The sequence below is a fragment of the Mesoplodon densirostris genome, chromosome 12 (assembly GCF_025265405.1).
Source record: "Mesoplodon densirostris isolate mMesDen1 chromosome 12, mMesDen1 primary haplotype, whole genome shotgun sequence".
Lineage (NCBI taxonomy): Eukaryota > Metazoa > Chordata > Mammalia > Artiodactyla > Ziphiidae > Mesoplodon > Mesoplodon densirostris.
In genome coordinates this window covers 83560246-83572426 of record NC_082672.1, presented here as the reverse complement: position 1 = coordinate 83572426, position 12181 = coordinate 83560246, and the positions used below count along the sequence as shown (strand labels likewise).

The 12181-nt window shown below is 43.2% G+C and overlaps 1 protein-coding gene across 4 annotated transcripts in view; it reads left to right on the top strand.

The window, feature by feature from the left end:
• The first annotated feature begins 499 nt into the window (after positions 1–499).
• COL12A1 (collagen type XII alpha 1 chain) overlaps positions 500–12181 on the top strand; it is a 115410-nt gene continuing 103728 nt past the window's right edge. For 3 of the 4 annotated variants that reach the window (XM_060114360.1, XM_060114359.1, XM_060114361.1), the window contains exons 1-3: positions 500–862; positions 3794–3901; positions 11046–11162. In XM_060114360.1, the coding sequence (XP_059970343.1) occupies positions 3829–3901; positions 11046–11162 (190 nt within the window). In that variant the 5' untranslated portion in view covers positions 500–862; positions 3794–3828. The remainder of the gene's footprint in view (positions 863–3793; positions 3902–11045; positions 11163–12181) is intronic. The other variant, XM_060114362.1, reaches the window with a different exon arrangement.

Sequence of the window (12181 nt, the reverse complement as noted above, 5' to 3'; positions counted from 1 at the left end):
CAGACTGAAAAAGACAGAAGGCGCCGCGTGCGCAGACAGTTACTTAATGGAAACCCTGTAAATGGGTTTTAAGTGCACCCAGGACGGAAGGGGAGGAAGGTGTAGGTGGTGACGGTGGGGGATGGGGCTACGATGGGGGGGGTCCGTCGCATCCCCGCAGTTCTGAAAACGAGAGTCGCATACTTCCCTCCCGTCGTTCTTAATTTAGAAAAATAAATTTATTGAAGAAAATCGCACGGAGAGGGAAACCCGAGCTCCCCCGCCCGCCCCAAGCGGAGGAGTGAGCGGATTCCCTTGGCAGTGAACCCGGCTGCGGCTGTCCCTCTCCCCGCTTCCTCCTCCCCCTTCCCTGCCCCCCTCCCTCCTCCCCGGCGGGGCACCGCTACTACGGCGATCGCCACCTCACGCAGAAGGAATGCTCGAAATATGCACACGTTCCCAAAAGTAGACCTCCTTCACCGCCGGAGGAGCATACATCACCCCGTGGCAGCCGTCCACCTTCTCAGGCGTTTCGTAACCGAGTAAACTGAGAGCTGGGAACAGCCCTCTATTAAGTAGCCCGCGGCGCGGAGCCTCTTCCCACTCGACGAAGGCGAGCCGCCCCAGACGCGTCCGCGCGCAGGCAGCTGCGGTCCCGGGCCGTCTCCGCCTGCCCTGCGGCGCCCGCCTCTCCGCCCGGGATCCTCCTTCTCTTCCTCGTCCGCGCCGGTGGCCCTGCCGCTGCCCACCTCCGGGCAGCCGCCGGGTGCGCCCTGAGCGCAGCGCCGATTGCCGGGGCGCGCGGGGGCCACACCGAGGGCCGGCTTCTAACGACGCCGGGAAGCCGCTATCGCCGCCGCTACCTCGGTCACCACCGCCTCAGGTCGGTCAGGCTTCCGGCCCCGTCACCTCGTCCCTTCCAAAGAGAACTAGGGACACTTGCTTCTAGCCTCTTCCCTGCTCGGTTCTAAGCCACTAAGGAGCCCGAGCGGGGACCGTTTGGGCTTGTGCCTGAGATCTGCCGGGTATGCTGAGCTTTTTGTGATTCGTCTGAGTCATTGAGGGGGAAAGAGCTGTAGGTTTTCTGAAGAGCTGATGCAGGGAGGCTGTGCGCGCGCAAAGCACCCCGTTCGATGTGCCAGAGCGTGCAGGGATTTCGTCTATAGCTGCTTCGCTGAAGTTGACGCAGGGCGCGCCGGGTCCCGGGGCCGCCAGTCCCTCAGGGCCTCGCGGCTGCCGCGGTGCCGCGCGCGCGCAGGGAAGGTGTTTTGGCGACGCAGGGCGCGGAGTTCTCTGCAGGGCCGGCGGAGGGCTCTGCCCCTCGTCGAGGCTGCGTCGGTGTGTGTGGCATCCGGAGACAGACTCCCGGGCGAGTGATCTGGCTCCCTTCTCTGTTTTTCAAAGCATCCCACATGGCGGGTCAGCTCAGCTCTCGGGGACTCAGCTTTGGCCGACTTTATCCAGCTTCTGGAGACAGCTCCCTCCCCCGACCTCTCCCCCTCAGCGCGTAGGTGGACGCCCTACTCAGGGTCGTGGAACCTCTGGGGGAGTTCCCATCCCATATCCAAAGAGGGTAGGGATCAGAGAGTTATTTACGGAGCGGGGACTGTAGCCAGGCAGCAGAAGAGGTACAGCAAAGCAGGCACCCGTAGGGACCCGCCGGTGGTCCTCTCGGGGCTTTCCGGGACCCCTTTCCCCCAACTCACCCCAGAGTATGTGGCCTTCTGAAGTGTGCTGGAACGCTGGGGAGGGACGGGGCAAGAAAGGAAATGAGCGCTAAACTCGGTCCTTGGGTAACGAATGTCAAGGTCGCTGTGGGGGACGCGCAGGGGATCTGGAGGCGCCCCGCGGGGTAGGGGTGAGGGTGTCATTTCCTTTTTTAACTTGACAAGGGAGTTAAAGGAATTGGCCTTTTCCAGCGGAGAGGGGGGAGGGGACGAGCTGGCAGGAGGAGATGAATCCCGTAAGTCTCCTACCCCTTTCCCCATCCCCGCAATTGACTCGTATTCATTCATGTGGGTGAAGTGAGGGAATCGCTGCCACGTAGGGGCGGCCGCTTTCAGATTTTATGTCTGAGAGTGCTCAGTGAAGTGCTGCTAAACATTCATATAAATATTTTGGCTAAAAGGAGAGAAAACTTTTTTTTTTTTTTAACATAGGTGTGGAATGCCTGGCTGACTGGCCGAACTGATTCTATGTTCAGATAACCGCGAGACATGATTCCTTGTGCCGCTGAGTCAGGTAGCCGATAGGTGGCGCTCTAGACCCAGGCAATAGCCCTTCCACTACTCAGGTTTTTGTAGCTAGGGCAGAGGTTAAAAAAAAAAAAAAAAAAAAGCAGCGCACGGTTTTTCGGTGGGTCGACTGTCAGCCTTTAACTTTTCTCGAGCATGACTGCCAACTGAGTTGGAAATTATTATAGCAAAGTTAAGGCCAGATGACGGGACAATGGGCCAGTCTCACCTCTTGCTTTTCACTGATGTAGAAAAGGGTTAGAAATGTCAAACAGTTGTTCATTAGGAGGAAAGAAATTGCTAGAGTTCTTGGATCCCCAGAGCAGCGACAAAAGTTTAATCTTGGCTTCATAAAAAGGAGCTCCGGGCAATTTGGCAGGCCTGTTCATCAGCCATTTAAAATGCAATTTACACTCAGGCCCAGGAAAGCTGCCCTAATACATTGTGCCAATAATTTGGAAAGACATGGTTGGAGGCTGTCAGTTTCTTCTCTCAAAGAGGGCTCGACCTTTGGCTCATTTTTGGATTCCCAAGCATGACTTCTTTTTTCACGGAGGCCTGGTGTGTTACCTTACAATCATTTATGTACCTCAGAATCAATTCTCTTTTTAGGTTTTGCTTCTGGCAGCCCCCCACGTTTAAGTCCGTTGCTAGTAGCTTTTGTCTCTGAATTGGACCTTAGAATATTTTGGAAGATTTCCTTCTACTGACATGGGTTAGGCACCTACTGTGTGCTGGGAACCACAAAAGACGAATAAGACTATTTGTCTTTAAAGAATTAATAACCTAGTTACAGAATCAAGAAAAATCAGTGTAGAATGTATTCTCCTCCTAAGCATATAAGCCTGTAACCTTCTGGAATAAATGAACAGTTAAATGAGAAGATTAATTATTACTGAGAATTTTATTAAAACATGTCCTGGGAAGACAGGAAAGAGTGCGCTGTCTCTTGTATTGCCTTTCCCTTTTTATTATGTATTTTAGAGTTGGTTTTTTCCCTCATCTTGAGTAAAAGATTTATCAGCTGTGAAGACAACATAGCTAGCAGGGGGTCAAGTTTCTCTTGGTCTGTACATATTTCTGTATAATCCATGTCAGACCTTCAAGAGCTGCATATTTGTAGGCAGAACAAAACGAAGAAAAAAAGAGAGTAAAAGAGGTTTATTATACTCTTCCAAATTACCCTGAGACCACTAAAGTACCGTTACCTAAAGAGTTCAGCAGCTAGGAAAAAACGGCTGGCCAAATAAAACCCCCAGCTGGAAGAGGCATTTGGTTGAGTCAGGGAAAAGATGACCTCTGAATTAGCCATCACCCAGGGGGATGGAGTTATGTGGGGCGTGGACCAGCCTCCAGGAAAACAGGACCCTCTTTAAACTTGAACTCCCTTCCGTGATTAAACTGCTGCAGATGAACTTGACTTACACTGCTTCACAATAGGCGCATTATATGCTGGTCTGGGCCCTATGGTTATTAAGGCAGATCTGGTCGGGGCCTGGCCCGGGTCCAGGTTCCAGTTCTAACCTGGCTCCCGGCCTGCCCGGACCCGGTTCTGACGCCGTCACTGCTTCCTCCCGCAGATCCCTTCATGCGGCTGTGAGCCCCGAGGCCGAGCATGCGGACCAGGCTTCCCCCAGCGCTCGCCGCCCTGGGCGCGGCCCTGCTCCTGTCTTCCATTGAGGCAGAAGGTAAAAGGCTCTTCCCTCCTTCTCCCCCGTGACCATGCAGAACTCTAGAAAGGAAGGAAGCAGATAGATCTCTCTTGTCTCTGTTGCTTGCTCTGTTTCTCCCCGCGCTTCGTGTGTTCTCCAGGGGTTTCTCTCCTTCGGAGAAACGCCCCCTTCTCTGAGGTCTGTCCGTTTCCCAGCTCTCAGGTCCCGCTCTTTCGTATTCTGCTTAAGCCGTTCCGTACAGTGCTGTGTGCCCTCCCTGCTCTGGTCTCTGCGGTGTGCTGTCCACACTGCCACCGACACGGCCGCCTTCCGAGAGGACCAGCCGTCCGGGAGGGGGCGACGGCTGCACCCAGCTCTGCGGGACGAACACCTCCGGGGGGGTACCCAGGAGCCCCGGAGCGCGGGCGCGCTCGCTCGTGCGCGTGGCTGGTTAGCACCTGGCTCGGGACTGCGACCTCGGTGACAGCACGCAATAAAAGACTCCGACAGCGCCGGCTCTGCGCGTCTGTGTGTTTTGTGGGGAGTCCGGTCGGCTAGGCGGGCGGTGCAGGCAAATGGGGTAGCAGCCCAACCGCGCAGGGGGCTGGCGGGCCAGCAGAGATCCGGGACGCGGGGTGTGTTCTCGCGGCCCGAGGTCGCCGCTGTCTCTGTTTGGTTCGCTGGGCTACGAGACCCGTAGCCCAAGCCCAGGGCCAGCCCCACGCGAACAGGTTGGGTCTGGGCCAAGGTTCTCAAGCTAGGAAGCTAGCGGGCGCCTGGCAAGCCGGGCACCGCCTACCCCTCCCTCCTTCCCTCAGCTTCAGACCTGAGTGCGGAGTCGGTCAGAGGCTCGGAGATGGGTCTCAGGGCCTCAGGGTCTGCAAAACGGCTCAGTACGCTCCAGCCCTTGGAAAACGAAGGACTTCTGCTAGAGTTTTAACCTTGTTTTAGGCTTGCTGCGGTGTGCACTTGATGCCTTCCTTTCTCAGCATTCGCGGAACAAGCCCTTTCCGTATATTGACCCAAGAGGGGCTTCTGTGTCCTCTCAGTTATCGTTGGAGACCTGATAAACTAGATTCATTGTTCTGCAAGGTAAATGGGGTAATACCATAAAAGACATCTTAAAAAATATATACTTTTTTCCAATGCAGAAATGCCCCCCCCCCATGAAATTAAGGGAGAATAGCAATACTTCTGTGTGGGTCAGTGTGGAAGGGGGGTAGGGCGGGGGGTTTGTGTTTCTTAGAGGCTGTGGGGAAGTAGAGTTGTTTCATGACCACACTGAGCTTTTCAAAAACTTTCTATTGTGTTTGATTCTCTAGTTCGAGACTGCAGGTACAAAAGCCTAAGATTGGGCAAAGCAGAGAGTCTTCAAAATGTATGGCTTGTTCAGAAAAGTGAGGGAAACTTGCTGGCTCTTCTTACCTGATTAATACTTTATGAATGTAGAGGCTTTTCAGAGTGGCCTCTGTGGAGTAATATTCAGATGAGATTGACTTTAATGTTCCTTTCTATGTCGTTGTTAGGAAGGAATTTCACTTGAGGAACTTCTGGAAGCCCTACTAAAGATATTTTTAGATAATTCACTAAAGTGGCATATTTATTGCTCATTAAGAAAATAGTTATTTGAAAATCAGAAAGGGTTGAGAATTCTTAGGACAAGAATTGGGTTGGAAATGATGCAAATGGAAAAAAATCAGTTCTGAATTGGATAATGGCTGGTTAGCAAAGTGCAGTTGAAAAGAACATTTTACTCTACATTACTGATTGTTTCCGTATTTCTCATAATTTATCTTTTAGATTTGTATTTATTTCCACATTATACAGCTCTTTCTTTTGCTTTCTTAAGCTGTTTCTCTTCTTGTCTCTCACCCCCTTAGTCCAGCATTTAATAGTGATCCTTTTGTAAGATTTATTACTTGGAGGGGGCCTTATTCTAGTTTGGCAGTGTCAAATAGAAATAGATTGTGAGCCACAGATGCAAGCCACATATGTAACTTAAAATCTTCTGGTTATGACACTAAAAAAGGAAAAAGAAACAGGAGAAATTAATATTTATAACATATTTCACTTAACCTAATATATCCATAATATTACCATTTTAACATGTAATCAATATAAAAGTTATTAGTAAGATATTTTGCATTCTTTGTAACTCAGTCTGAAATTGGGTATGTATGTTATGCTTGTAGCGCATTTCATCTGGACTGGCCACATTTCAAGTGCTTGATAGCCACGTGTGGTTCGTGGCTCCAGTACTGGACGGCAAAGCTCGGGTGTTAATTACTAAGTGGCCCCAGGAGCCTGGGAAGGGCTAACAAAGTTTGTGGCCAAGGCCTTTCTGGGGACAATGGGCTGCAAACAGAATTTCTCTGAAGTATTTCTGATGGCACATTTCACAAATTCAACTCGCAGCCCTGCTTCTTGATATGTTATTTTGATCTTAGTTCAAAAGTAGCCATTGTGGAGGGTGGGAGGGAGACGCAAGAGGGAGGAGATATGGGGATGTATGTATATGTGTAGCTGATTCACTGTCTTATACAGCAGAAACTAACACACCATTGTAAAGCAATTATACTCCAATAAAGATGTTTAAAAAAAAAGGGTACATTAAAAAAAAAGTAGCCATTGCTACTTTTCTTTCCCTTTTGCAACTCATACTTGTACTCTTGTATTCATACTATTTTCCAGTCAATTTCTACTTACTTTTTTTAATATGTTGAAAGCTCAATACCTTTAATTAAAAGGTTTTGGCCTTCACTTTTTGCATTGCTCCTTTTTGATAGGGGTACCACCTTTGTCATGTTGTTTTCTTCTACCTACTTATACAAGGAACTTTATTTTTCATAATACAGTATTTGTTCCATAGAAATAAGAGTGAAAATGATTTTTTTTGCTTTTAATATTTGTAATTTTTAGCTACAGCATAGACTTTATTAACCTTATAACCTGGCCAGTGGTCTGTAAGATCTAGAATGTGTGACTTATTTTTGGTTCCTGTATCATATAGTATGTAAACTGCCATTTAGAAAATTTAACACTTTACATTTAAAGATTAATGGCCAGTGCTCCCTGAGAATTAGACACCTTTCTAGTTAATCTAGAATTTGAGATGAACATATGTTTTGTAAAAAATAGAGTTGTAATTTTAGTAAGTCTGATTTGTAGTTCATAATATATAATGAACGATTGGATATTTTTAATTCATGAGTGAGTTGAAGTCATAAGCTTTAATTATATTACGTCTAGGTTAAGAGGCTAATTAATGTATATTTCTATAATCCTGTGTCTAACTTATGTTCTAACAGAAATTTCAAACTCGACGGGAACTTATAGATCATCTATTCTAATTGTCTCATTTTCCAAATGAGAAAATGAGGACCAGAGAAGCTGAATAACTCAGTCAACTAACCTGATTGCCTAGGGACAAGGCATAGACAAGACCCAGGTCTTCTAGTCCCAGTTTTGTGCTAGTTTGCCCACACTGTGCTGCTTTCTTGCTTGAAAATGGGTCAACCCAGTCAGTTTCATGAAAGGATGCATTTTGTAATCTGTACAGAATAATTTATTACTTGTCTAAAAGATTAACGTTTCAACTGCTTATTTTTGGTATCTTATAAACACAGATGAAATGAGTATCTGTATCATGGCAGAGATCATTAAATTTATACTAGCTTTGGACGGAAAATTTAAACTAATACATACTGAATATAGTAAAACCACACTTTGTGCACTTCTCAATGTTTCTGCCATTAAGGTAGTACCCTTCTCAGTGTTGCTATCACAAAGATTAGACTAAAGGTCTTACTAGTTCATCAAGATGATATTTTAGTAGTGTGTTCTCAGTTTTCCTTTACCTTTAATACACTTTATACACTTGCCAAATCTTACTAGACTAATCTCCTCCCACCTGTCCGTCCATCCATCCATCCATCCATCCATCCATCCATCCATCTCTGGGTAAACTTTTATGTCTTCCTCTTGGCTGCCATAATTAAAAACAATGTTTTGTAAATAATTATATTTCAAGGTAGATACTTTGGTTTCAAAATTGCTTGAACAAGTTGTAAAGTTAATATACCAAATTCTATCTGTATCTGAATTGGAGATGTCTGAATAGCACATATTTATTGTTGACCAGGCATCAAATAAAGGTTTTTTATAGAGTAGAGGAATACTTATGTATGTTTTAATAGGCAAATACATATCAATATTGGTTTCTAAAGTTAATCTTTCACTCAAATATTTCTTATTTTTTACATTTAAGCCAGTATGGTAGGAAACTGTATGCTCTGGAGTCAGACTATGGGATCAAAGTTTTGCTGCTTATTAGCTGTGTTAACCCTTCCAAAGTTCACTGACTCACCCATTAGTCAGGGATAATTAGGCAACTCTTCTGGGTGACCATGAGAAAAGAAGGAGACAGTCTATAAAGTGACTAGCTCTCTGCCTGTCACAGAAGAGACACTCAGCAAATGCTAGCTATAATTATTCCTAAAAAGTCCTAAATCCTGCCAATTTATCTAAGGAAGATATCAGCAGAATGCAGCTTTCATAGCATAGCTTTTTGATAACAAAAAGCATTATTCATAAATATGAACTTAAACTGCTAGTGTTATGAATACTTAAAATTTTAATTTCTTCACTATCAGTATTCAGTTTTATGAATATATATCTGATTGCTATCTTATTTATTTATAATTTTACTTCTATTTGTCTTCATTCAGATTCTTATTCTACACAACTATGACTCTTTACAATCATAATCCCTATGGAGATAGTTCATCTTAGAAATATTCTGGCATCTGCATAGACGCTGCTTGTAACAATGCAAGGGCAGTTGTGAATTATTTTTATATAAAATAAAAGATTTTCAAAGTTAATGAAAATACATTTCGCATTGATTCAAGTTGACAGGGGTCCACACTCACACCTGCTTTATTATCTTTTTTCATGAAACAAACAAGCAAAATATATAAACAGAACGGCAAGCCTCAAAGGTTTTACAAGTGATAAAAGTGACAAGAAGAAAAGTGGACAGGGCTCTCTGTTGCACACATGCTGGTCGACCATGCTCTCCTACTTTTGATCCCCAAGTACCACATCTGAGTTTCTATAAACACCTTAAAATCCTCTGAAATGTTAAAGACTTTTCCCAACAGTCAATCTTTCAGTTTTTCTGGAATCCTGGGCATTTGGAAATCAACAAGGTGGGCTGCTGCAGCCCATCAGCAGTTTTAACCTAATGTCTGCTGCTTCAGGTCAATTTCCTTGCAAGGTTGGTGGTACTGTTTTTCCATGTACTGATTTTTTTAAAAGCATGCTCAGGCCAGTTGTGTCTGCCTTTGCATTAAATTTGTCCTGAGCCATTGCTACTGGAACAATATTTTATAATGATATTCTTAATACCTATTGTCCTATTAACATCTGTTGCATGCTTGTTATACTAAGTGATGACTACCAGTAAACCTCACAAAATGGTTACAGACAGCAGAATGTTGAATAATTAAACTCTGCATGTAGATTAATAGTCTAATCTCACTGCCTGTGTATGGATAGTAAGAAAATAACATTCATTCCATTACTAGCGTATCCAATAAAAATAAAAAAGCCATCTCCTACAGTTGGAAGCAGCAGTTCATTAAAGCAAACATTTGCTTAATTTGTATAATTTCCATTAAAATGTGCTATTAATATTACATAAATACCTAACCCCAGTTAAATTCTATGACTCATGTCTCAAAGCTACTGCTCTAGTTCAATTGACCTTTAGGAAAACCTAAAAGGAGACTGTAATCTCTCAAAACAGAGACAAAAATTCTGACTCACAAGGAATACTTTCAATCTGAAACACTTTAAGAAGAGTATGGCGGAAAGTCATCTTATTGTGTTGACCTGCTTCAAGAGTAATAATTTTTAATGCATTGACCATGCACTGACAGTGAGTCAGTACAATGCTGCATGATGAGGCATGAACACTGCAGAGAGAATATCATTATAAAATATTTTTGGAATGTCTTTGTGTAATGACTATTGTACATGGAGGCTTTCATTCATTGTGGGAAACTAAAAACAAGTCAACATTTCATTGACACATGCATGATGCTGTACAGTTTTGTATGTAAACTATTGCTTTCTGTACTTTTCAATTATTCCTGTCATTGACTTCTCCAAGATTTACACGCAGTCATGTCTTCAGATTGCTGATCCTTCCTCACTATTTTCTTTAAGTTCTGTAAATAAATGTCCATAAATATACATTGATGTTGTCTTTTCATAATTAACCATTGTTTTGTAAAGGACCATACTGGCATTTTAATTTAAAATGCCACTTCTAGTATGGAGTATACCTGCTGCAAAGGAAAATAACAGGGTTGGTTTACACCTTGCAAACGTACAGCAAATTGGTGTAAACAGGCAGAATGTTTGTTAGTTTTATAAACATCTGTATATCACTCTTTATATACTTATAAATGATTGACATCCCTTATTACTATTTTTGAACATTGGTCTATATGAATACAAATATACATTTAAATGTATATTTCCTTGTGAGACATAACAGTGCTAAATTTCCCATGATTCCTCCTTTTTATTAAAATACATTTTTCATCTCTGCCACAGATTGAGAATTATCAAACAAAAATTAATAACAAGGCAATGATGCAGAGAATGAACCAAAATATCATTGATTCTTTTCCACATTATGGAAAAATGTATTATGTCAGTGTTCTCACTTAACCTCTGTGGTTGTAAGCAGGTTGTGATTTGGCATGCTTATTCAAAATGCACTCAGCATGTATCGAAAGTTCCTTAATTGTTATGTGAATTGTTTGCATATGTGGTTATTATATGTGATTTCATTGTACCTGTATGTACTTGTATCCAAATATGTTTCTATTATGCTTGATTTTGCTGGCCATTCTTGGATGACCAAGCAACTCAAGAATCCAAAGTGTTTTGTGCTGTCTTCTGTAATATGTATACTCTCTGATGTTTTGTCACATCTTGTCAGCTTTTAATTTTATTCTTGTCCAACAAGATATCTTTTATATTTGTTGGAAACAAATTTATGCAAAGACAATTTTCGTAAGCTTTGCTCAACACAATTCTTTATTAATTAAATTGACCGTTTTGTGACATTGGAAAATGTAACTGATATCAACTCTCTCTCTTGCAGTTGACCCACCTTCAGACTTGAATTTTAAAATTATAGATGAAAATACTGTTCATATGTCATGGGCAAGACCACCTGATCCAATTGTGGGTTTCAAAATAACAGTGGACTCCACAACGGGTAAGTTTTGAGATGCTGGGATTTTAGGTCAGAGACATCAAAGGTGATATAATCTGATCTTTTCCCCTCCTTCCATTTCATTATGAGGAAGCCAGGATCTAGAAAACCTGAGGGGTTTACCTAACGTCGCAAGATATTTGGTGGACTCAGATCTCTAGATTTCCACCCCAGGACCCGTTATTATATTTTTATAGTGTTAGCCTTATTAACTTGGTTTCCTGTGCTAAGCTGTTGTTACTAAAAATAGACATTTTCCCCCCCGATCAGAATATTGCTGGTAATCTTTGCTTTTATAAAATAGAATGATCACTTCTTGACATTCTTCTTGAATCACTTAATCTGTCCAGCACTTCAAGTGACAAGTGATGAAGTGAGTTGTTACACCTTGCCCAGTGTCCTGCACACTTCAGTACTCAGGACACAGATTCTGGGATGGTGGTGAACTGCCATGATGGAAGACAACGATTTACTAGATAGATTCTGTAGATCCTAAGGCTAAGAGTCTTTGAAAGAAGAAACTTGTTTTGCTTGTTCTCAAAAGTTTTCTTTAGTATTCATGATGTTGCCCAAGTGTGCAGAACCCATCTCTGTTGATTAACTTTTATTTCTAATGTGGAATGGGAAAATAACCATTTTTACTAGCACTGGCCAAGTGGTAGGAAGAGGTCTGTATTGGCTGACAGAAGCAATAGATGATGTCAACATGACTTAGCACCAGAGCTGTGTTTACATACTTGTGGCCTTTAAAAAATACCACTGATTTTAAATGCTGATTTATCAGGGGATTGAGAAGCTGTGTTTTTCTCCCATATGATCTGAGAACTTAAAAAGTGATCAAGAATTTACTTTTTATTCCTTGAATATTTTCTTCCCAAATATATTTGCCGTTAACTATTTCATTTATTCCAAAGCAGAAAAACAGTTGAAAAAGAGTTCATCTGGTTTCCAGATGTTGGAAATGACTGACTCCTATACTTTAAAAACTGACACTGAGGCCATTCAACCTAGCAGAGCCCTGG